At 41.5% G+C, this 27,445-nt stretch overlaps 1 protein-coding gene across 29 annotated transcripts in view; it reads left to right on the top strand.

The window, feature by feature from the left end:
* The first annotated feature begins 4,866 nt into the window (after positions 1-4,866).
* Positions 4,867-27,445, top strand: part of LOC125312111 (neurexin-1a-like) — a 279,994-nt gene continuing 257,415 nt past the window's right edge. For 26 of the 29 annotated variants that reach the window (XM_048270688.1, XM_048270687.1, XM_048270679.1 and 23 more), the window contains exons 1-2: positions 5,006-5,147; positions 6,705-7,935. In XM_048270688.1, coding sequence (XP_048126645.1) covers positions 7,224-7,935 — 712 coding nt within the window. In that variant the 5' untranslated portion in view covers positions 5,006-5,147; positions 6,705-7,223. The other 3 variants (XM_048270695.1, XM_048270694.1, XM_048270660.1) reach the window with 1 other exon arrangement.

The following is a 27,445-nucleotide window of genomic DNA, read 5'->3' as shown; positions in this document are numbered from 1 at the left end:
ACCTCCCAATAAGCAAAGAGCAGATATGGCAACCATAGGTCCCAATCAGACCCAGTCTCATTGACAAACTTTCTGAGCATCTGTTTGAGAGTTTGGTTGAATCTTTCGTTTAGCCCATCAGTCTGTGGATGATACGGGGTTGTGCGAAGACTCTTGATGCCCAGCAGATGGTAAACTTGCTTTAACAGGGTGGACATGAAGTTGGTACCTTGATTGGTGAGGATCTCACTTGGAAAACCCACCCTGGAGAACAATTGGACCAGACAAGAGGCCACATACCTTGCCTTCACAGACTTCAGGGGGAACACCTCCGGATACTTTGTTGCGTAGTCCGTAATGACAAGCATAAAATGATTACCAGCTCTACTTTTCTCCACAGGTCCCACGACGTCCATCCCCAGCCGCTGAAAAGGGACACTGATGACCGGCAGAGGCTGAAGAGGGGCTCTTGGTGGACCCTTCAATGGAGCACGTTGGCACTGAGGGCAACTCCTGCAAAACTCTGCCACATCACCCCCTATCCCTGGCCAAAAGAAATGATGCTTAATGCGTGCTGCAGTCTTGTGCTTACCAAGATGCCCAGCCCAGGGTATGGAATGATCCAGGGTGAGGAGAGTCTCTCGGGCACCCTGAGGGACCACCAACTGCACAGATGGCCCACACTGGCGGTAGAGCACACCTGCTTGTAGGAGATACCTCTCCCCAGAACGTTGGTCAGGCCTAGATGTTCCCTCCTGCTCCTTTGCCTTCAGGAGATGGCCTGCCCGACTCAGATCAGCTTGCTGCATTTCAGCGAGATTCAGAGGCAGCTTGAACCCTAGAGGTGGCTGAGAAAGAGATTCAGGAGACATGCGACATAAGGTGTAACGGAACTTGTCTTGCCTCTTCTGTCTGCGCGACTTACGGGACTTCCCGGGTACATCTTCCAAGTCTGCATCAGAGAAAGGTAAGGCACTCACCAACAATGTTGACTCTTCGCCACACTTCGCCTGAGACCTGGTCACCGCCACACTGCAAGTCTGCTTCTGCTGCAACAGATCAGGGAGGACTGGCAGATCTCAGCCCAACACCACAGAAAAGGGGAGGTTGTCAGCAACACCTACTGTCAGAAGATACATCTGTCCCTGTACCCTCAAACAGACATCAGCAGTAGACAACAGCTTCTCATCGCCATGGACACACCGAATAGGGATGGGGTAAGCACCTTGGACCACATCACGGGCGACACACTGCTGATGCACCAGTGTTTGATCACTTCCAGAGTCAATAAGTGCCTGAAACTGCTTGCCATTCACCTGCACATTGATGGTTTTCGGACTAGGTTTAACTTCGTGTTCTACTTTTATTATAGGTTTCGAAACACAACACATGTTGAACCCCTTTGCTGCCCTCTTGGGACACGTCGGCTTTGTATGGCCTTCTTGCCCACAATGAAAACACACAGGCACCTGACTGCTGGGTCTTGGTGAGGAGGCAGAAGTTTCCCTCAAGGGAGGCTTACCCAGCCCCTGGGGGTACCACGAGGAATGTTGAATGGGAGGAAGTCTACGTGGCTCCCTGGCGGTCCTCCAGTTGTTATACGCCCAGGGCTGGTTCTTCTTCCTTGCTGCCATGAAAACCTCTGCCAGCTCTGCTGCGCCAGCTGCCGTTTCTGGGTTGTGCTCACGCACCCAGACCTGCAACTCAGGAGATAACATTCGTAGATATTGTTCAAGAATGATAATTTCACCAACCTCTTCTGCAGATTTACCTCTGGGTTGAATCCACTTAACGTAGAGTTCCTTTAACCGGACATACAGCTCTTTCGGACTCTCTTCAGGGCCAACCTCTTAAGAACGGAACCTTTGATGATACGTTTCTGGGTTGATGTCGTATTTCTGCAGAATGGCAGTCTTGACTCGGTTGTAGTCTAGGGCTTCGTCACCATCCATATGGACGTATGCTCCTCTGGCCTTCCCGGTCAGTAATGGTACGAGGTGCAGGGTCCAGTCTTCACGAGGCCACTGGCTAGCCCCAGCAACCCGCTCAAAGGTGATAAGAAAATGTTCAACATCATCGGACTCAGACAACTTCTCCAGTCTAGGCTCAGAAAACTGGTGCCGACCTGTACAGAGACCTCGTGGCAGAGGACGGGGCAGTTCCACCTCTTCAGACTCGCAGCCATCGCGCTGTTGCCTTAGCCCACCTAGGGCTCCCCCTAGTGGCTGTGATGGTTGTTGTCGCCCATCAACACTTTGACGCAGCAGCCCGAACTGTTGTTTCAGTGCCTCCAACCGCCTGTCCTGTTGGCCATTTCTTGAAGGTGTCTGACTTCCCGGGCATCCTGGGCTGCGATATGGCTTTTCAGGAGACTGGCAAGATCACTCAAGGTTGGCTCCCCCCATTCATCCGTGTCATTTCCTGGACTTTCTTCTTCCTCAGCACTGCCATTTGATGTTCGTCACCGGCTCTATTATCATTGAGCGCTGCATTCCTCTCCCTGTGCCTCCTCGGCTTGACATGATGGAGGATGACGGCACTCACGAAAAAAAAATAAAATGAGAAAGTGGTAGGAAAAAAAATATGCCCAACTGCGCCCCTACTGGCAAGATCCCACCACTGCCACCATATGGGACGCAGAGGCAAAAGGTTGATCAAAAAGAGAATTTATTTCTCAAAATTAATCTGACAAAATAACATAGAGGTTCTGGGCCCAAAATAAGGGAACATAAACAGAACTAAACTTAAGCAAACAAAGCACAAGATACCCTAACCACTGTCTCAGGGCAAACTTAAATACTAGTGACCAAACCCATAATTAACACAAAGGGGAAATGACTAAATCAATTAAGACTGTGAGATAATAAAACCATTTCAAAGAAACCCAAATAATTCTATGTGACGAAATAAACTATATTAAATGAAATAAATAAAGAAATACAGAATTATGTAATACAAAACAAGACACAGAAAATCCCAAATCCCAACTAAACTTCCCCATGACTAGACTAGAAGGTGGACTTGGCTGGAGCGCTCTTAAGACAGCAGAACATTTGGCTCCGTCTTGACAACCCAATGTTTCACCCGGAGACAACATCGCGATGCACCCGGCAAGTTGGCCAGACTCGGCCCAGGAACGGCGCGGTCATGGTAAAGCAAACAAACATAAATTAGTGAAATGATACTTAATGAAAGTGATAACGTAAATAATACTTAACAAAACATAATCAACCAAATGCGTGCACTCATTTTAGTGACCACGTAATTTTAAGAATTTGAATAAAGTTTGAATATGTAACGAAATCAAATGTGTCGGTTTTAATTGTTTTAACGTGGGCATGTTCGGGTGTTTTTGTGATGTAGATGTTGAGATGTTACGTAGGATGTATGTCGTGTATGTATGCGTAATGCAATAATATAAATGCATAAACGCATAAATGTACAAACGTTGACAAACAAAAGAAACGTGAGTGAGTGCCACGGGGAGGGGTTACCCACAGGTAGGCTACTAGCGTGAGTGTGAGGATGCGGCTGCGTCCATCACAATGGGATGGTTAAATGGGTAGATGAGTGAATGGTTTGAAGAGGATGAATGGATAGAAAGTTGGATGGAATGTGCCTTATATCCTTGTAGAATGGAGATACACAGAGAGAGTTGGCCTAATTGAACAGAAAGCAGTTGATACATGTGCAATCAGTTTAACTAGCTTTTTGATGGGACCTAGTTGAGCAGCCCATTATGATGTCAGTCCCCATACAAAGTCTATGGGGAAAAATAAGCTTGTTTTTTTTTAATATCTCAAAAAGTATAAAGTGTACAAAAGTGAAAAATACATTCCTCAAGTCTCCTTTTCAAGACCTACGTTACAAAGTTTGAACGAGGTTTCTACGTTAAACGGTTTAAGCTGAATTAGACGCAGAAATTTGGTGGGAAGAATAACTAGAAAATGTAATTTCGAGGAAATTACCAGTGCATGAAAATATAAACATACTGTATATTAACATAAAATGCCAAACAAACTTTTATTTGGAAACAGTTGGCAGGAGTCATAGTTGATAACAACTGACAGTTGAAATGGCTGAACAGTTAAATAGTTGAGTAGTGAATTATTGTAGTGAGGACATTTATTTTGAAACAGCTGTGGGCAGAGGAAATAGTAGTAGTAGTAGTAGAAGCTTGTTTTTTGTTAATATCTCAAAAAGTATAAAGTTTACAAAAGTGAAAATACATTCTTCCAGTGTCCTTTTCAAGACCTACGTTACAAAGTTTGAACGAAGTTTCTACGTTACACGGTTGAAGCTGAATTAGACGCAGAAATTTGGTGGGAAGAATAATGCACTGTAATAATAATAATAAGAAGAAGACGACTTCGGATAACAGAACAGTGCATTTTCATGCACTGTAATAATAAAGTTTCAAAACACATCATTATCCACACTCATTACGAGGTAATCCTCTAACTCAGCTGTGATCACCATAATGTGAACACATTCATGGCACCAAGTACAAAAGGGTAATCTGACTATAGTTAATAGCACAGTTTGCTTTCTCCTCGCTTCTCTCACTAGAGGAGCTGTTACATTGCCACATTGCTCGCACTCGTTTGCCATCCTCTTTGGCATCCAACTCTTACTGTCTTGAATTAATTCAGCACTTTGTTCTGAAAAACACAAATCAGTTACAACACACCGCTACGACTACACCTGCCATTATCATGGAATGTAATAATTGTGTCTAGTCTTGTTAAAGTGCGTGCGATTTGGGTGCCTAACCGTTTGCATTTGGTGTGGTGCGGTCCAAGGTGCTGCAGCGCTCTTCCACCCCTCCCCTCTCCATCAGACAGAGAGCGGCCATGTGACCCACCGTCTCAGGGCTTCTGGCAGTCGCTGGCAGGAGCGCAGCGGGGAAGCAGCGCGTTGCACCTTTTCCTCAAAATGACCGGATTTTTCTCTGACACCAACTTTAATGTTTCCATCGTAACTTGCAACTGACAAGGGATAATTTCAGGTAAAGGGACATTGCAATCATCTCCTGACGACATTAGGGATGTTTTTGAGGGCACTGAGGACCGCTCCTCACTCTTTCAGTGATGCGGTGATTCTTGTTGCGGAACATTGTGAGATTTCGCGGTGGATGTGAAATATTCTGTGTGTGGTTGAGGCAGACGGTATGCTGTTTTTTCTTACCTTCAAAATAGTTAAAGTTTATTCTGGCATCCTCTTGGTAAACGGCATGCACATATGTCCAATACTTTTTAAGAGGATAGTGTTAGGAATTATGCAAAGCGGTGGCTTGGTCTGCAGGTGCTTTCACGTCTTGGATGGTCTTCATTACTTGTGTGAAATGTGTGCAATTCCATGTATTGTGAGTGTATGACAAGTGTCAGACAAGTAGCAGATACTTTGTAAATACTGAAAGTGGGAGATTTTCTCATCACATTTAGAACAAAATCATAGCTTGCGCGCCCGAATCTAGATGAATGTGCGCCGACAGATAGCATGAGGGGGGGGGAAACCATCGGCAATCACAGAATGCAAGACTAAATGAGTTTGCGTTATTTAGCCACTACGTTTAAGCTACTTGATCTCGGAACACGTTTGATCATTCTGATTCAGTGTCTGTGCGGTTAGTGGTGTTTATTGTTGCTGTAAAGGTAACTGATACCCAGCCAACTATCCATATGATTAAATCTACGCACCATGACTATTTCTTTATTTTTATTTTTGGAATTCAGTTATTCTTTTCAAGCTATAGCTGTATACAGCTATATTACTTTAGTTTTTTGAATGTAGTCTATGTCTCACAAGTCGCAATTTCTGAGACGTGCAGGGCAGACTAATTACGCCCAATGTTAAGTTATTGTAAGTAGCCGGCTGTCACATATTGCCAGCTAAACCAATATTGGAGCCCTTCTTCGTGACCCTCAATGAAATGGGGTAGGCTACGCGAAACAACGAGAAAAGGAGGGATTTTAGGGAAGGGCATCGACATGGCACACAAGAGCAGTGCCCCAAAAGGGATTGTCTGCAAAATGTGTTAAATAGCTGGCTGATCTTAACTTATCAAATACCAATGATGACGTATTTGGTGACAGTGATTATTGGCTGGAGTGGGCTACTCTTTTTATCATTAGCCTACATTTTTATCAACTGTTTAACAGTAAACTATTTATCTAATAAATATAATATCCATGCCGTTTTCAGGAGATATGCAAATAGGCTACATCGTATATTATTACAATGATATAGCCTACTTTATAATATGTATTTCACAATAAAAGCAAAAGCAAAAGACATAATAATAACAGCACCCTCTCTTTTCTGTAGGAAGGCATGTTTCTGTTCTTTTGTGGAATTGTTAAGAGATGTCAAACTCTGACATTATTTAAAGAGAAGCAATAACATCATTAGGTTAAATAGCAATTTGAAATGTTATATAGTTTCAGGGGCTTCAATAATGTCGATGGTTTCCCAAGATAATAAAAAAAGCAAACATGGTGCTGCTGAATTCTTTGCACATCCATTAAGGGCATGCTCTGAAAAGCTCTTGTCTAATACATAAAAGTCGGTCTCTTCACAATTGATGTAGCCTGACATAGCCATACTCAGAATTTTCTATTCTATAACTTCCCGACCTCTTTTCAGGCTACAACTTTGGTCTTGTTAAACTGAATGCCGCAGCATGTGAAGTCTTAAAAGATTGTTTTTATGTCTTTGTTTCTCAGCGCTGGTGTCATGACAGCAACGCGAAGATCTCTCAGTATGATGCCTGACACTCGCATCAACCACACTATATGGATCCAATGACCTCTTTATCCAAATAATTTGTGAACATAATTCAGACTGAAATCAACCCGTGACTGCAATGTTCCTGAAACGGAAGACAACCAATGGATGCAGCTCTTATTCGAAATAATTGACTGTGAATAACTTGGATTTCATGAGGGAGCAGGCGGAAAAGGAAGGACAGGGGAAGTAGTTTGCCTCCGAGTAGTTGTTTGGAGAGACACATTCATGTCAGTTGGAATTAATAGTGTAGATTTAGGCCTACCAGAAATATCCCCCCATGGAGGTTAGAGTAGAAGGTAGATATGCTGGTGTTTCGATCTAAAATGCGCTTGCATAAAAACATCTATAATCCAACATTACTTTTTGAGGACAATTTGAACGCTTACAATTAGAATAGCCTTGCTGAAATTTCCTTTCAGTAGTACTTACCAATTAGAATAGCCTTTTCGAACATCATGGTGCTTAAAATGCGGTATGGTGTCCATCTAATATGGATGGGTTTGGTTCTGTGTTGCATAGTGGACCTCGGGGCTAGCCTGGAGTTCACTGGTGCAGAGGGACAGTGGGCCACGTTCCCCATGTGGAATGCATGTTGTGAGAGCGAAATGAGCTTCAATCTGAAAACCAAGAGCTCCCAGGGACTCTTAGTGTACTTCGATGACGAAGGCTTCTGTGACTTTTTGGAGCTACTCATACACAACGGCAAAGTCAGCCTGCGGTTCTCCATATTTTGTGCAGATCCAGCAACCGTGGTCTCAGATACAGCAGTGAACGACAGCCAATGGCATTCTGTCACTATAAGGAGAAACTTCAAAAACACCACCCTGATTGTGGACAAAGAGGTCAAGTGGGTGGAGGTCAAGTCCAAAAGGCGCGACATGACGGTGTTTAGCCATTTGTTTCTAGGTGGAATTCCACCGGAATTAAAGTCCCAAGCATTAAGGCTAACGTCATCGGTGGTGAAGGACCAAGTACCATTTGCTGGATGGATAACAGACTTGAGAGTGAACAATACTGAACCGGTGCTTGTCAACAGTGCAGGGGTCAACAATGACCTTTGCGGCACAGACATAATGTGTCTGAATGGAGGAGTTTGTAGTGTTGTTAACAACGAGCCGACCTGTGACTGCTCAGAGACTGGGCATCAAGGAAAGGATTGCAGTGAAGGTAAGCTGTCTGGATTAATATTTCCATTAATTTCCCTTAAACATGTTCTATCCTAAATAGGGGTAATACACTTCAATAACTGACAAAGGATTAATGTTAGGACGTCCCCCTGTAGTGTTGTATTCACATCTCCTGCTTTATAAAACACATATGACATTGCAATTATTTAGCTACACAGCTAATATGGACACAGTTTGCAGGTTGATGTAAATTATTTAGAGAAATAAAAACATGCTGTTAGAATGACTTCATTGCTTGGAACAGGAGGTTAATTAGTCATTTTGCACCTGCAAGGTCTCATTAACTACACATGCAGGTGTTCAACATTCTCCTAGGTGTATACCCCTCACCCTACCAAGGTCTCCAGGGATATAATGACCTTTGAAACCCTCTGTTGGGTTTTTTTGTTGTGAAAGTTTCCATTTATAAGTATTTCCAAAGCAGATGAACACATGACCTTGAGCAGACATAAAGCCAGGAAAAAAAGTCAACCAAGCTCTTTTGGCAACTGAGATAACATCAACTAAATTCTTAAATAAACAATAACAGTCCCCACTTGCCACATTTCGTTTGAGATGTCTATATTAAAAATATAGCTAAAGGAAAATCAGTTTGGGATTTAAAATTGAGCAGGCTTTCTCATATCAGGCATTGGCAGAACTACATGTAGACAGATGCTATTGAATGAAAATGATTCAAACAGCTCAACAACAATGTGGGAACAAAGCAGATTTGCTTTTACTTTCGAAAAAGCCATTTGACAGTAATACGTATTTTTACATAATTTCCTGGTTACTGCTCTATGTTTCCTGGCTGAAAAAAAGCAACACTTCTGACACATTTCTTGTCATTCCGAGACAACGAAACAGTCGTTGTGTAAACCAATATACAGCTTTTAAATATTTAATCACAGTTGGTCTAAAATTCAGCACTCAGCCATCCCTAAACCAAACATACCCTTATTTCAACAGTTGTTTTGTGTTGAACATTTTAGTGTTATTTGGCATCTAGAATGGTTTGAGCTTTAATGTTGTGGAATTGGGTGTATGTGTAGGATGTGTGTACTTTATTGTGAGATATGATATTGTGTACCTCCTTCATGGGAGAGCTGTGTGTGTGTGTGTGTGTGTGTGTGTGTGTGTGTGTGTGTGTGTGTGTGTGTGTGTGTGTGTTGGGAAGTGCTGACTCAATAATCAATAGCTGTGCACAATGACAGTCAGAACTTGTAAAGTTCTGTATGCTGTATACATGTTTAATGACGTTTGCAGTTCTTACCTCAGGCATCTGAAGGCTCAATACAGACCACATCCTGCATGATTCTATACTATTACATTTCTCTCATAAAAACATTAGCCTCATTTTCAAGGACTTTAGTTTTGACATTTGATGAATAGCAACATTTCATTTTAATTAGTGAATAAGGCTCACAAAGTTACAATATAATATAGCGTGTCTCGGTGTTAAAGCTAGTGTAGTTGTAGAGTGATGTACAAGCGGCATGTTTAGTGTGTTTTACAAAGGACTAGTGATTCATACATCATCATACATGGCCTATTATTCTGGGCTGCAATTATAGTTTATATTTTCATATTGAATTCTTGAGGTCACCTTATGTTTGGAAGCTTCTGCTCTCATTTGATGTGAGGTGTGATAAAACACACCGCAAGGTGACACACTTATGGCATTAAAGCTTGTGAGTCAGAATCCAGACGTGACATGTTCAGATGGATCAAGCACAGCTCCATGGAGAACAGTGGACATGTTGAGAAAAGTATTATTTCATTCATTCATGCTGTGGGGGCATTATGCAAGAAGGGATAAACAACAGACTGTAAAATTTCAGATTTCACATCATGTGTCGAAATGCACGTAAGTTACATCTGTTCTTTTTTTTAGTAACATCAGTATACCATATCATCTGTAGTCTTTTTTTATGTTGTTGATGCTTTTTGATGGAGATCTGATGGCAGTTGTCAGGGATGTGTTGGAGGTGGGAATAGTTTGTTGTAGCTGAATTTAAGCGTAGTGGTATGACAAGCTTGATGGATGGCAGAGGACCCCTGGGGTGTGTGTGTGTGTGTGTGTGTGTGTGTGTGTGTGTGTGTGTGTGTGTGTGTGTGTGTGTGTGTGTGTGTGTGTGTGTGTGTGCGCACGCGCGCGCGCGTGTGTGTGTACGTGCACTCGCTGCTCATTAGTACGTCAGAGTGGATAGGCTGATCAGAACTCAGAGCCCAGACAGGTGGCCTGATAAGTGCTCAACGCAGTAGTAACAAAGCTAATTGGATTTTGCAGTGGATTATTCTGAGCATCTCATAAATGAATTATGTCATTAAATGCCAAGTCATCAGGAGTCATACCCACATGCACACACACACACACACACACACACACACACACACAGAGAGAGAGAGAAGCATGATTGCCAAATATGTCCTTTCCTCAATTTATCTTTTCCAGGCCATGACTTGGATGTGTTTGGCAGCTTCTTTTATTCGTTAATTCAGCCCAATGTGATATGGGCTTCAAGCCCTCTGTAGTTGTTATTCATTTAAAGGGCACCTTAGACTCCATTGGACTTCCTTGCAATCCTGTAGACTGGATAAAAACTCAGAAGAATAGTGTGTGTGACAGTCAAATTGTGCTGAAGCCCATAGAAAAGACCGCTCTGTCAAAACATCTAATCTGCTATTCTCCAGTTTGAACCAGAAAACCAGAAAAAAAAATCCTACTTAACACTGACACTGGGACAGTGCTGTCATCCTAATTAAAGCTCAATTTCTGTGCGTTTGTAGTGGCTCATGGGGTGTGGCAGTGTGAGTGTTCAGGGCAGCAGTACGTAACCCAATTCTGTCGAACCTGTACTCGTGTCCTTCACCACATTGAAGTGCAGAGAGTGTGAGTACAAGGAAGCGACGCAGTCGGAGACGTGGGTAGTGAACAGAGAAAGAAGAGGTAGACTGCCATTGTGCATGCATGGCTGGAGACTATAGAGAGAGAGTGTTTTGGTGCAGGGCCTGCCTGTGACTTTTATTTAAAAGGTGTTTTAATGACAGTTATGTTTCCTGTTTGTACCTTAAAAACGCCCAATTAAACAATACAAGGCAGCCTATTGGGAGGACAAATTGGTGTATAATACGTTTAGTTGTTATTTGTTTAGTTATTCTTCAAAAGGATGTATGGTAATTAAAGAGTGAGGAAATAATTCTGAATGAATGATACTAATGATATAAACATTTAGCCATATAGCCAAGTCCATTTAGACTAAATTGGATGACTGGGGTGTTGGCTTTCATCATTGTCCTTGTATTGGTCAAATAAAGCCAGATCTCTAATTGTATACCACAGATTGGTGGGGCCTCACTATTTAGTGAAGTCAAGGACATTTTATTTGGATGCATGGTTTCACTCGTCATCCACTGATGAATCTAGCGTCGGCTGTTGACTCACTGTATATTTGAATTATTAGCGTCAGTGGTGTGTGTTTCATCCCACTGACCAGGGGCGCCTGCAGGAATTAATGCTATGGTTAGCACAGTGCGGTGTAAGTTTAGGCTACATTAATTTGTGCGTAGTGCCAGTGTCATTCATTTATTTTACATGTCTTACAACATATATACATGCATTCAGTCGAGTGAAATCAGATATAAGCATACAAAGTCGCTTAGAACTCACATTAAGCCGATGGTAGCACACTGAATGCAAATGCGCGATTTGATGCAGGCAAACGTATTGACTGTTACTAACGAAGGTTTTATAGCAATATTATAAATGTGGCGACAGAATAGCCTAGAACTCGGGTAAGCCTTGCGTTTAGTAGCCTAATTGCGGTGATAGCCAAAACTAATGTGAATCACGGACTATCCTACAACCAAAGAAAGTAAAGGTGATTAGTAGGCCTACCTGCGTTAGCCAAATAAAGGACGGGACTGCACCCTTCACAAACCGTAAAATAAAGTTTATTAGTTTTACAGTTGACTACAGTTGACAGTTCACCATCAGTCCACACAAACAATTCTGGTTTCCTTGCACTAGCCATTTTGTCATAGCCTATTCTGTCTGTTTGTAAAGCACACAAACTTTGGTCAATTTCTGTAAAGAAACAGTGCCACCTATAGGCCTGGGGTATTAAGTAACGTGTTGAGATGGATCCGTTTGGACGCAAATATTCTTGATGCGGTTTCAGGGAAGACGGAGGAAAAAAAGATCGGTTTTGTACGTGTGGACTAGCCCTTAGTTTTGTTCTAGCGTAACGTGACGTCTGGCTTTAGTGCAGTCTAACGTTCTGACAAGCACACCGATTGCCTACCTTGTTCTTGTCCATCTGGAATAACTCCTAGCTTTGCTGTCTCCATCCTTTCTGTTTTCGTTGTTTAAAACTTGTGATATCCATGATGAGTATTGAGTTAGTGAATTAGGCTACGTTTATACGGTGACGATGAAAAGAGAAGACGCAGAAGTGGCGTCTCGTCTTCATTTTTTTTCGCGTTTAGACGAGCATTCTCAGGGGGAAATCTTTGTTTATATGAAGACGCAAGAGTATGTGATATTCGATTGGATATGCATTCCAGACCGCTGAGTGGTGGGGTGATAGAACCCCGTGCGTCACGCCAGCGCGACATTCTAATTTGACAGTTTAGCCAGAGAGGTAACCAAGGATCTTTGGTTTAGCCGTTTAGGCGGAGACGCTAACCGGGTCGTCTTCAAAACTCTACACTCTGGAAGGAGTCTTCAGATTTTTGCGTCTTCAAGCCCCGATGGCGGGGTCGCCGTGTAAACGAAAGGCACTTATGATAAAATATTTTGTCGTCTTCCTTCGCAATCGCTCTCATATAAACGGCCCCTTAGCTCAACATTGTGTGCGCTGATAACCATAATAGATAGCCGAGTAAAAAAAAACAACAAGTAGCCTATTGCGTGCCTGCGTGCGTATTCTCTCTCCTGCTCAAACAAAATGTGTGCACGTTAATTTTGATAACGTGTTCACTAACTTTACGTAATAGAAAATGGTAAATAGCCTGATGGCATGCAGCTAATGGGATACTGTGCATAGTTGAGAAGGTATGGTAGGCCAATTTGGTGTAAATACACACACACACAAGGGAAATTTTCTCTCGCTGTTGAGTAGCCTGATGGTAGCACAGTGCGTACAGACATACACCTGCAGGCGCGCTTGCCACTGACTATCTATATTTGTAATTTTTCCTGAGTGCCTAAATGAAGCCAATAAAGGCACATGTGTGTGCTTTTCTGTAGTGTCACTCTACTCTCTAATGTAAATCTTTAATCTTTTAATTTATCTTATAAATTTATCTTACATTAACTTATTTTTATGTTCTTGACACTGAACCACATTGAGTTGTCCTGTGTATGAAAGATGTTATATAAATAAAACTGCCTTGCCTTACCATTTTTGGCATAGAATCCCTGTAGCCTTCCTCTCCTGTCAGAGCATGCACACATTATTACATAAGACATGTCATAGTCTCAAATATAGCCTTAGAAAAGGTAGATCATTGAAACTAGCAGCTAATACACACAAACTTTTGTATTGAATGACTGTTTGTCTCTTATTATGACGACTATTAACGTGCTAATCTAGTTCATCGAGATTTCCCACCAGTGTTTTAAAGAGAAGGCATCACCCCCAGTCATAGTCCTATTTCTTAAGATTCCTAACGACCCTGTTGTGGCTTATGATGCTGTACTCAAAGGCCAGCTTTACATAACCCCCTATTTATGCATACCCAGCAATAGTTACCACTTATTTAAGAGCCTAACTAAAGAAACAACATGAACATTAGGTTCATATAATGTTCCTTATGCTCATATAACAATCCAGTGTCCTTCTGTTGACCTGCATTTACAGGGTAGGTTAACCTGCCACTCTGAGGGGGAAAACGTATTGTGTGAATTATTAAAACCCATAACATTTCTGTTTGTGTTTTTTAAAGAGTATTGGTGTCCTGTAAGAAAACTAGAGGCATTCTCTGAGGAAACTTGGGCCAGTGTTAATGCATAAATGCTAGGGCTGCACAATTTATCAAATTTTAATCACGATCATGATTTTGGCTTCCCACGATCAAATTTGCGTGATCGAGCGATATTAAAAATGCGTGCTGGCAACCCATACAATCCGCTAAAATCCAAATCAAGCGCTCCTTAAACCTGTCTGACCATGTGCCCCTGCATGCAGCCTACCAATGACAGCTGTTCCCTGCACTGCTCAGCCTGATGCACTGCTCAGTTTGGATGCACTGTGGACTAGTAGAATTATGTTAACTATTAGTAGGCTAGTTAGACTATACAAAAAACGACGATCAAAAATCAAATGTGTGGCACAGCAGAAGGCCAATAGCTTGTCCCTCATCCGTTGTTCAAAAAAATATTTCGGATTTCAGGCAAGTGAAGTTAACCAACATAAGCAAAGCAGGGCTCTCAACTCATACCGGAAACAAATGTAAACCACACATGCCTTTTTATCACGTTAACTTTTAGTCCTTGTTTGCTTCCTCCGATATAGCCTAGGCCTATAAGAGCTAACAACGGGATCCGTGAATTATATTCATGTATTTTATAAGCTACATGTGCAACCTACAATGCATATGCGTTTCAAGACACAGCCTACTCAAAATTAGTGAACAATAATGAAAATGTAGCCTACACGTCAGTGTTTTACATATCAACGAACAGGGATGGATTACTGCACGGGCCTACAGGGGCCCAAGGGGTCAGGGGGCCCTGAAGCCCAAGCCTTTGCATGGAATCATTGCCTCAATATCAACAAATCAGGATGTAGGCTATGAATCTGATTGAATTCAGTATTGGCCATCCCCAAAATGCACCAGAATACAGGAAATCTAAATTTAAAAAATTCTGGGGGAGAACCCCCAAACCCCCCCTGCCACATATACGACAATAAGTGGGGGGCCCTTAATACATCTGCGCCCAGGGGCCCGAAAGATCATAATCCGCCCATGTCAACGAATGACTAAACCAGGGGTGTCCAAACTGCGGCCCGCCACGCACTTTAATCCGGCCCGCCGAGCATTTATTAGTTTATCATAGATCCGGCCCGCCACACTTTAATCCGGCCTGCCAAGCATTTAAGTAGGTTATCATAGGCCGCTCGCTATTTTTTTTCCAGTGACAGACGACGTTGTGGTTAACTTTAGGCTACTGCAAACTGCTTTACACTCTTCCTAAAGAACGTTTACAATGTCAATGTCAAAACAGCTTGTAACATCGAGATGCATAGCATCTCCATTGCAGCAGATCTAACTACCTTATGCTACTCCATTTAATTGGGAACGCATTTGAGCATGCAAAAGAGGGAGAGAGCGCAATGGCAACAGTTCTCACTACTGACCATTTACTGTGAGCGGGCACAGCACTAGCCATAGGCTATTTGAGTGGAGCTGGCAAAGGGTCTTAAAGTGCAGTGCACCATTTATAAATGAATTAAAAAGCATCAAAATAACAGAATTTCTTAAAAAAATTACTTTGTTGTAATTACTGTGTTGCCGTTAACGTTTCCCCAAATATTAACAGCACGCTCAAAAAATTTGTTTGGAAGTTGTTTGGAAGTTTGGAAGTTGCAGTCAATCTATATTTGCTGTAATTTTGGGGAGTAAATGTGAGGGGAAGAATTTGGGTGAGCCAGATAGCAAGTCCAATATGTTTAAGGGAAAAAATATTTTTGTAACTAAAATTAATTAATAATCGTGATAAATAATCGTGATCTCAATATTGATCAAAATAATCATGATTATCATTTTGGCCATAATCGTGCAGCCCTAATAAATGCTCATTGTTATGTTCATCTGGAATATAGTGGGGTGTACAGTGGTACAGTGCAGTGTACAGTGTTGCCAGACAAATCCTCACTTCTTTACCCGGACAAGCACATTTTCTGTGTTCATATAGCCATTAAATTAAGCCAAACTCTTAATTAAGTTGGAGGCTTATGTTAGATTACATACACTACCAAATGTCTTGGTGACTGGATGAGAGGTGAGGATGTAGAGAAAGGCTGATCATTTCAGAATGAACAGTGGAAATTAACCACAATCTGTAACTAAATCAGCTAAAATCATTATAGGCACCAACAAATAACAACAAATCACATGGTCCCCAATCTGTGGAGCAGACTCAAGATGGTGTCTTGCCCATGTCCACGGCAATATACATTACGTACATTATGCTATTTCGACATGGAATATAATTTAGTCCAGCAATCTCAAAATCTGACCGTATTTCTGCCAGTGATCATCCATTAATAAGGCTGTCTTAAAAGGCATGTTGTAAAACACAACTCAGTAATCAGCCCCAGCGTATCAGCTGCCTCTACTAGCATAGAGATAATCTGTGTAATTGCATTCTCCATGTAAATTAATGACTAGTTTAGCGTTGTCAGTGATTGGTCAGCATATATGGAAGATTAATTATCTTGCCTCTTTATTGGATTCACCCACATAGCCACCTCTGGAATATTATGTCAAAGCCTTTTGCACACACAGATAATACACACTATTCAGCGCTGGATAGTTAGTGCACTAATACTTGTTGTAGTTGTATGTATTTATACTTGGTATGCCAGGCCGGTAGATTTTTTAACCCAACCCAACTACTATAGCAGTGTTTGGTAGCCTGGAAGTAAATAACAGTTGGATTGGATGGACTTTTTGAGGAAGGAGTAGCCTCAATGTCAGCCGCTCGGAAAACATTATATAGAAATTGGTGAGCAGCCCTTCTGGTTTATTCTGGTGTAAGGTGAAATGGGATGAAAATGAACTTCAAAGCAGACAACTTGACAGATAATTGAATGCCTGTCAGACATTAACAGATACATAAACAGATAGTGCTTTTCACATGCAATGTTTTTGGATAGCCTAGTTAGAAAGCAGTTTGTTCTTACAATCATTGTTGTCAGCCTATTTTACAAATTACCTTTGGGTATTTCCATAAGTTTATTCATGGGCCATTCACAGACCCCCCTTATCAAACTCAAAAATGTACGAGTAACACCAAGAGGAAGGGGTAGATCTATCTTCCAATTACCAAAATATTGCATTATGGCTTTTTCCTTTTTTCAATTTGAGGCTGAAATGACATTCTGAGTTCCCAGAAGCTCAATGACACTGCCCACTGACCACTATATTTCAATTCTGTGCCAATGCCAAGCATTCACTAAGTTGTACATGGATGGTCCCATGGCTGTCAAACACTAAACCACAAACTTAATTTTCCACACAGAATAGATATAATCTTGAATTTGGTGTGTGGCTGTGCCTTGTGGCCGAAGTGGGTTTTTGAATGAATTTTTCTTTGGCCGTATAGTACAATTTATTCCTTGTCACCAATGCTAAATGTCACAATTATGACACATAGATGGTGACTTTGAAAAACCGAAAATGCCATGAATCCATACTGCCGAGCAGAATATGTGAAAATGCCCTCCATAAAATATACATCAAGATTCATGGTATCAATGGAAATCAATCACTAGCAAAATTCATTACCACCCCACAATCGTGTGCAGAACACACTCATATGGTGGAGAAGGAGATACTATATCCTCCTGTCAGTTTTTGAAACATGATTTTGTGCCCTGCCATTAAATAATTTAAAAGCTTTTTTTCATTACTTTGATCAGATGAAAGGATTAGTGGATTTACACTGCCTCACCCTACCCCTGGGTGCCCACATGAGCACAAATCCCTTTGTTTGGTTGGAACAATTATTTAGATGCACTCTTCTATGTTTGTGAAGTCCTTTTGACTGAGCCTCTCATTACACAAATCACATGGATCCACAATATGACTCACTTTTTTAACATAATGGAATGAAATCTGGTGTGTTATCTCTTTTCTATGTTTGTAACGCACCAAACTTTCCAGGCTGACCCTGCTCTGCGGAATGCTGCACCTTTGTTTGTGTACATTTGCGTGTGTGTGTGCGCGTACATGTATGTGTCAATTTAGTATCCAGGATTTTCTGTGCTTTTGTGTACATTTCTCTCTCTCTCTCTCCTCTCTCTCTCTCACTTTCTCTGTGTGTGTGTCTCTGTGTGTGTGTGTGTGTGTGTGTGTGTTTGTGTGTGTGTGTGTGTGTGTGTGTGTGTGTGTGTGTGTGTGTGTGTGTGTGTGCCTGTGTGTGTGTTTGTGGGTGGATACAAGGATGCTTATATGGCCATTCAACATTTTATGTGCCGTAATAAAAATCATTTTGCTGAGCCTCTCCCTGGCCAAGACTCTGTCACTGTTGCTCTTTTGCTGAGAGGCAGGTGAGGCACTGGGAGGAAAACAGCACAACAGAGATCAATGGCTTATCATTCTCTGTGTATGGCCAGATTTGAAGAGCCACACAAGGTTAATGCATGTGCTGTAATAAGTTTTGTCTTTGTTTACTGTCAGGATTTAAGGCACATTAGCTTTTTTTCACTTTCCACCAGGTCGCAGGTTGCGCAGCAAATGACTCTTCTGGTGTGCTCCATGATCTAAGCAAACTTTCTTGAATATGAGTCTCTCTATGAGCCTGAGCTGTGAAAACAGAGCATCTTGTGCAACAGCCCACTTATGTTCCATGCCCGCTGAGCCCCAAACATGATTTATGGATCAACATGCTGCTACTTTTCGCCACTCAAAATATTACAGCATACTGTCAATACAGTGACAGTTAGACTGTCAGAGGCTATGCACTGTATAATATGTCTCAAAGGTATTACACTGGAATGGGGGCTGTTCTTTATCCTTTAAAAGTGGATGCTATGTAGTGTAGCAGAGTAGTGTGCACTATGTGTGAATCATACAAATGCCTTTTTGTATATGAATGATGTTTGTGAATAATACATTTCTCTTAAATAAATTCCCTTTTATACCATGCTTGTGGGAGCTAGTCCGGCTGGTTATCGCAGGGGCTAGATTCCCTGACCTTCAGTTCTTCAGGCATTTTCTGTATCTTGCTCAGAAAGGGATCTAGTAAACTGCAATAAGAGAAACATGGAAATATTTGCTCATTCATGGCAGACCCCAAAATAAAAATCCCAATGCCCCTTGTATTTGGTGATGCCTATCCATTCCCTAAGCTTGTCTCCCATTGTAAGGGCAGGCCTGTATGGGTCCCCATTGTGTCAGTCTGTCTGTAAGAGTCATGCTGCCTCGCTCAGCGTGGCCAGATTACCAGTATACTGCTGTCTCTGTGAGCCCACAGACAGATATCGGATTCAAAAGATTAGAGGGATTTTCCCTGGGGATTTTCAGTCTTGTTTTAAATACAACTGCACTTGACTGTCAATGGGAGTGTGTGTGTGCGTGCGTTCAAGTGTGTTTGTGTGTGAATTTTTGTGTGTGTGTGTGTGCGTGTGTGTCTCCTGGGAGGCAACAACACAAACCACACAGAAACACATGCCCACATACTGACCAACATATAACACTCTCAACATCATGATTAGTTTATCTTGTATCGAAGAACACACTAGCACACAAGAGTCTCAGCTGTGGAAAAACCACGCAGTCAATACTAAAATGCACTTGCTGCAAAACACTGATGGCTAATGGTCATAGCAGTGTAAGTCTGGCCAATGCATTTGGCAATAAGCTGTGTTTCAGGATAATGCTTTTTTTGCCCATTCATTTCTTACTGAATGCTGCTATTAACCTCTACAAGTGGAAAATGTGTCATAAAAGATGGAGTAAAGAGCAGGGAATTTTTTCTGTTTTGTTGAAGTTTATTCAGGACATAATTTGTCAACAGATATAACATAGTATAATAGCTGATCAATGATTTTCCTTATGGACAATGGAGAAAGTAGAAGTGAGCGTGAAGATTTTAGTGGTGACATGTAATTGAGACATTGCTATTAGAGTGCCTGTTGTGCTCTGCACATGTGTCCTTTGACACGCGTTGCTTTGTACAAGCTCTCGTGGTAGTTTGACATTAGAGACTCTTACGTTGTTTTGCCTTTGGCATTCATGCACTTCATGGTTTGTAGTGCCCGCAGTCTTATATTGAGAATGTTTTCTACACTGACAGCCTTTGTACATAACGTTGTATTTGTATGCAAGCAACACAAGAACTCCCTAAGAGCTCACATTTCCCATTTAAAACAACAAGAATTATAAAAACTGTATTGATCATCAAAACACTGGCAGAAATTGACATGGATAACATTGACAACTTTAGCCTCCATTATGTCATTACATAAATTGCTTACTGGAAAAGCCAATACTATATTCTTATAATGACTGAGCTTTATCTATTTTGAAGTGTGTTGTTAACATGCTGTTACGAGGATAAACCAGCCTCTATTGTTTGTGTTTTTTTTCACACTCAGATGAGATGAATTTGAAGTCCAACTCATGGCCTCCAGTATAATGAGATAACCCAATTGTGCTCCATTTATAGCTTGCACAGTGTCTCTGAAATATGCAGGAATGACTTAAGAGCCCTCATTTTGTTGTTGCCGTAATCCCATTGCAAGGCGCATCGCTTGTGTTTATCAGAGATGGCCCATGGAATAAAAAACGGAAGGAAGATTTATTTCACATCTGTAATACTATCCTAGATATTCTCAATCCCAGGATTAAGGTTATTAGAACTATAGCTCCTCTGTGATTACCCCGGTGGATCAGTCCGATCCACAAGATGTTAAGAAAAAGAGAGGAAGAGGGCTTGTGCACATCTGTTCCCACAATCCCCTCTATCTCCCAATGATAAAGCGTAGGCTTGCCGTAAGAAAGGCAAGGTGGGAGACTAGTGTTATCCACCCCCCAGAGCCACAGTCTGCTACTTTACTATGGCAGAAAAGATGGAGAAGGCTCGTTGTCAAGTGCAACTTTTTTTATTATCATTATTCCTTGCTACTTACTGCTAGGTTCTCATAGGAGAGTGAGTGCATGTCGGTGGAAGTGGAATTGGTCCTTAGATGAAGGACAACATTTGAGATATTTGTCTTTGTCAAGTGGACGTGGGTTGTGAAATTTAGTCAGCCTTTGCTTGAGGGTCTAAAGCAGGGGCCATAGATTGTTATGTAAAAAGAGATGCTCAGAATATATTCAGGATTGCATATGAAGCACATTTGGCTATGAGGGATGGCTTACGTAAAATAAAATAAAATCAAAACAATACGAGTGAGAGTGTGAGGGGGATTTAGAGGTATGTGCAGGGAAAAAGACACACTGACTGAGACCCCCAGTGTGGGCAGAAAGATACTAACAGTCTCAACAGGGTGCCAATGGTAATCTAACACCAGACCAGAGTACTGTAACAGCAGGTCTAATCGATTCCCATCAGAGTGGCTGGTCACTTAGCCTCCCTTCTCTTTCTCTCTCTCTTTTTCTCTGTCTGTCTATCTATCTTTCTCTGAGTTTATTGTGTTTTGTGAGGAATTGCTGAAGGAAGATGCTTAGCCGCGAGCTGGTTCCAGTGCCGGTGCACACAGGCTGAGGGGCATTAGCAGACAAGTGTACGGCTAAAGGATGGGCTAGCGCCCGTGCTCATTAGTCTTGATTTCGGCTAAATTGTAATTTAACAGCAGATTGATCCATCGTCTGAATGCTGCCATTGACCTTTGCTGCTTAGTCCAACAAGCATTTGTCTCCCTCTATCTGCTGTTGCTGAACACAGTATGTGGCATAGAGAGGAAGTGTGCATTCTGCTCTTGTCACGTAACTACTAAGAGGGGTGTGTGGTGTGTGTGTGTGTGTGTGTGTGTGTGTGGCAAGGAGAAGGCCAATAACATTTATAATGAATGGTCTAAAATGGTGATCCCAATGGCTAAAATGGTGACCACAGAATAGAGACGGGGCTTTTTGTCTTAATATAGAGTGACTGTGAAGACCTTTTGGTTGGAAATATCAGGGCTCTATGTAATACCAGAGGGCATATTCTCTGGCCTCCTTTCTTAGACAGATACAGGAGTCAAGTTAATGTAGATGGAAAAAGTTCTGTAGCCCATGGTGTGGAACATGGAAATAAGTAACTGTATTGTTCGTCATGTAAGATGCCCCCCATGGCTGCATAGCAGGGTTTGAATATGCCTTCATGTTACAGCAGTGGTATATTTTGCTTTATTCAGTCACTGCAGTTGCTTTATTTGCAACTCAGTTGAGCCCAGACATTTCAGAGAGAGTTTTACCTTATAATAATTGATTTATTTGGATTTTCCAGATATTAACGAGATACAGTAAACTTGAAAAGCCAGTGTTGTTATTGACACAGCAATGTTTGCTTTCAGTACTGATCTCAGTATTGGTTGTGGCATAATATTATTCTTATAATCAAAATTACATGAACCTTTCTTTTATATGGGTTATGTATCTAGCATTCAATCTCTGCTCTGCATTGCAGTACCTGCAGTTGCATGCAAAATGGACTATACTGTTTATGTATTACACATAGCTCTCCCTAATTATGAATTAAGTAGGAAATATAGCCATTAAGATGTGACGCCCATTTAATTATGATTAAATTGCTGCTTGAAAATGTATGCAAGGATTGCGAGCATTCCCCATAAACCACACTTGGTGCAACTTATCAAAGTGGCGGTTGTATGGAGGCGAGACTATTAACAGGTCAGTGTAATTTTTCTGGGCTGACTCTCTGTTAAATTGGGCCAATATTCTTAGCTATTCATGAGCGAAGCCAGTAGAACGTTGAAACCAGGGGTTGCGCTCCTCAATACGGCATCACTGAACCCACTCTGGTGGGTCTCCCATCACCAAGGCTCCGCTTTTAGACTCAATACAGGTTGGAGGTCTACCATCTGACCATGGTGCAGGGACAACAACCTCTCCTGCTGAACGTCAGCAAGACCAAAAGAGATTGTTGACTTCGGAGGAGGTCACACCCAACACCTGCCACTTACCATCGACGGTGCTGTGGTGGAGAGAGCGAGCAGCACCAAATTCCTGGGGTGCACATCAGTGAAGACCTCTCCTGGACCACCAACACTGCATCACTGGCTTAAGCTCAGCTACCGCCTGTACTTCCTCTCACGAAAACTCAGGCGAGCAAGTGCTCCACCAGCCATCATGACCACATTCTACCGAATCGGAGGCAACCATTGAGAGCATCCTCCAGCTGTATCGCTGTGTGGGGAAGCTGCACTCATACAACAGGAAAGCATCACAGCTGGAAGATCATTGGTGCTTCACTCCCCTGAAGGACAAAACCTCACAGCAGCATCAAAATTGGATTGCAAGTCACCCCGCTCACAATCTGTTTGATCTACTGCCCTCTGGGAAGAGGTGCAAAGAAGCCTGCGGCTCCGACTCTGAGACTCACCAACAGCTTCATGCTGTGCTGAACTCTCTCCCTCCTCTCCCCCCACCCCTCAGCACATAACATCCTGGACATTGACCCACAATGGCCGCCTGCACTACTCCACCCGCACACTTGAACACTTGCAGGCCTGAAAACACAACACTGCTGTGCTTACATAATCCTTGCACCACTATGCCACTTTCTTTTATTACTTAGGTCAAACAGTATTTTATAGTATTTTACAGTATTTGCACTAGTATTTTATTGACTGTCTATGCACAATTTGGACAAAATTTTGTTGCTCTTATTTTTTTTCATTATTATATGTGCCCCTCTTATTTACTTATTTACTTACTTTTTTTGTTTACTTGAATGTTATGTTTTGTCTAAGGACTTAAAATTGGTCAAATATGTCTTGTCTTCACCGTGGGATAGTGAGAAAACGTAATTCGATCTCTTTGTATGTCTGGAACATGTGAAGAAATTGACAATAAAGCTGACTTTGACTTTGACTTTGACTTTGAAAGGCCAGAAAAAAATTCCAGCAGCATCAAGGATTGTCAATTCAGAAGGAAGAGGCCTGAATGGAAGTGGCTGTTCAAAGAGTGGTTAATGAAGAAGAGCAGAATGTCACAGTCCCGTCCATACAAAGTTGGGTTTGGATGCCTTGAAGGACACATGATCCTTTGAATAGACTGCTAAATAGTAGGGCCAACAGGGGTTCTTTCTGATGGCACAAGGCCATCCTGATGGCTTATACTGATGATTTGAGATGCTTTTTGAAAAGATAGTCTCTCCATTTTACAACATGGTAGGCCTGTTACATCCTAAGGCCATCCTTAAAAATATTTTCGTTTGCCGTAACCCGACCGACCCTGTCAATTTAGAACCGACCCAAATATTTATTTTTTTCCCCTTTTAGTCCGACCGACTTTCCGTTTGTAAACTTGCGTTAATACCGACCGATTGTTTTTTTTACTCTAAACAACCAATACAAATGCAATAAAATAATATTTATTTTAGTAGGCCCAAGTATTGTGAATATAAATTGCCTACATGCAAACGTGGCTCACTTAAAAAAAACACCTGTGGCGTCATCTCTACACCATTGGTTTTACGCATGTCACACTATGGCCTACGCTTCGTTTCATTCACACAAACTGATAACGCTGTTACGAAGTTCTGGAAGAACTGTGGCCAGATCTTTTCTCATCCCTTCTCCCCCTAGTCTAGCGGTGACCGTGTCGGAGTATTGAAATTGGTTGTGGTCTATTCAGCATTTCTCAAAATATGGGTCCGCAACATGGAGACTGCTGGTCCGCGGAGTCGTGGAGTGAAATTAGGCCCGGTGCTTCATCTGATAATTTGCTGCGCAGTTGATTAAGAAACCGCGGATCGACGAAAAAAGAAAACAAACGTTTCTGCTATCGATGTCATTAAACATGGAGCCCTACAATTAAGTGGTGGTATGAGCATTCATTCAATGTGCGTCTGCGCGAGAGAAACTGAAACTAATCGATAACGTTGGTATCAAAGCTCCGCTTCAACCTGTTGGAAGGCTATTTATTTATTTAACGAAACTTAATAGAACGACGTTGTTTTTTGGAACTTCCTTAGAAACAGAGCAGAGACTGTAAAATACACTGTATAGCATTGAGTATTGTATAGTCAAATTTCAATATAACGTGGCCAAGAGCTATTGTAGCCTTCTTTCTGCGTACATGTAGATGAGCCCTATGACCCAAAAGTCTGCCATGACCGGGCCTCAGGTCAAAGAAGTTTGAGAAAGGCTGGTCTATATAACCTGCATCAGAATGAGTGCAGTGGTGCGCCTGAAGGCACGGGTTGAAGACCCAGTCAGTTACGTCACAATATGCACATTTGTGTAAATTCATTCCTACTTAATCACCATGACCAAAATTGAACTTTTTTTTTTACTTTGAATCTTGAAAAAAAAAATATTGACCTACCTACCGACCCATTTTTAATTGTTTTTGGCTGTTACTGCAAACAAAAATATTTTTAAGGATGGCCTAATAGTTATGTTTTGGGGGGGATAGCTATGTGTATCTTACATTTGTATATTATAAAGTTCAGCTTATGTGAACATAAGATTTCAATTATGATGTCAAATCAGACCAATTCTACTTTAAAAAGCTTATGTTAATAGGCCCTCTTTGTATATGAGCAAATAGAGCCTCTGCATTAGTTTCAACAATGCTTGGGATTTCAGTGATGATCACATATTTTCCCTGTAGTTCTAGTGAATCCATTATCAGAATGCCAACAACCATATATTACTGATATTGCTGCTCTTAATAAAAAGTCTAAAAGACTGAAAGTCCTCTCAAAACATCTGCTATCTCTATTTTCATCTTCATTATGCACAAGCACTCTTGATGCTTAAGGACATGTTTACAATATAACTCAGTATAATAATATAGAGCATAATCACTTAATAAGATATTCTACATTGTAAGTTTTCCCAGGATTAGGCTATGACACTTAGATGTTGCCTGCTTTATGGGTGTTTTGTTTACTGTAATACATTATAACTAAAAATAGATGGTTAACAGCCCTTTCATGCCTCTTACACATATGAGCATTATGCTATACCTAAGATTTATACACTGTGTCTGCAAAAAGGCTTTCTTCTTATTTAATTTCTCTCATTTAATGTTCCTCTCATTGCGATCACATTGCTGGCTGTGGTCTCCTGCCATCTCAGAGTGCTCTTTGAGTGGCAGCCCATTCATTTCTCCAAACCCTCCTTTTGTGAACAAAGTGTCCAATTTCCTCAGTCTCACTGCTACTTCTGCTGCAAATCAGCGAGGTTTGTGTGAACGTATCCCTCCTGAGGATCTTATTAAATCACAGTACCACAACACACACACACACACACACACACACACACACACACACACACACACACACACACACACACACACACACACACACACACACAGGATCCCATTTATATCTAATTTATATCTGAATCCAATTGGAGCCCATGAATGAATTCACTTGCCTAACATGTATTTTGTTCACAAAACGCTGCTTCCATACGTTTGATTTTTGGTGCATGGTGTGAGTTTTGGAAAGGTGAGCCAACGCCAACTGGTAAGTTTTGGGTCATAACCGTGCGTGGGGGCCAAAGCAAACTCAAGAGGTAGGAGCCTGCTTTTTCTTGATGGGCAGCAGGCTGTCTGGCCATCTGTCCCATGTGACCTGGGGATGGACCCCTGGCAGAGATGGGGGGAGGTGAACGTCTGTCATTCTGTGTCACTGTTCTTAGGCATTAGGGACTGAAGACACACAACTGGAAAGATGATATAGATGAAAGATGATATTAAGGAATTAAAGTTGCTAACAGGTTTCATAGTCAGGGTTGTGCACAATTCGAATTGCAATTCTGCTTCCTGTTTGCTACCTCAATTGAAATGCAAGAGAAATTCAAGAATTTCAATGGAATTTAAGAGCCAGTTTCAATTCAGTTCTGGAATTTTGCACAAGCCTGGTCATAGTCTTTATATTTTACAGAATAAACATATTCAGCAGCCAATCTTTACTATTTTATTTATTGATGATGGGATTAAACCATGGCATAGGATAAAGATATGCATACTCTATCCCTCCGGACTAAGAGACATTTGCATTAACCATGACTTTTCTCCAGGACCGTTGATAGTTCTGCATTTATAATGCATAGGAATTTATTAAATATATTAATCTTACGGTAGAGCCAAATACTTAGATCTCACCCATCATTTCCAATGCACAAGTCTAGCATTTAATCAAATCTGTTATTTAGGTGATGATAAAATGTATGCAGCCTCATATAACTGTTGATTGCATTTACTGACTCACCATCTGTTCTGTCTTAGAAAAGTTGTTTTGTGCGTATTTTTTTCTCATTTTTTTCCCTTCTTGTGTTGTGTCTCTTATGCATGCTCTGTAACGCGCTCACATAGTGTTGTGTTCTGTCTCTTATGCATGATGTCAGTTGAATAAAAAAAACATGATTTAAGTCACACATTTATTTGAATAAAGTAAAAAGCATTTTTATATCACTTTAATGAGAAGTACACATCACTGCTGGAGAAATAAACACCGATACCTATGCATAGTAACTGTCGCTGAAGTTAAAGCCTGTATTGTTCCTACATATCATATACCTTATTGGACGGACTAACAGAGACCTAAACAACAGAGGCATTGGGCATTAGTTGTGATAATGTAATTAACTAAC

This window comes from Alosa alosa, chromosome 18 (assembly GCF_017589495.1).
Source record: "Alosa alosa isolate M-15738 ecotype Scorff River chromosome 18, AALO_Geno_1.1, whole genome shotgun sequence".
NCBI lineage: Eukaryota > Metazoa > Chordata > Actinopteri > Clupeiformes > Clupeidae > Alosa > Alosa alosa.
Note: the sequence above shows the minus strand (reverse complement) of the source record. Positions and strands in the feature narration are given on the sequence as shown.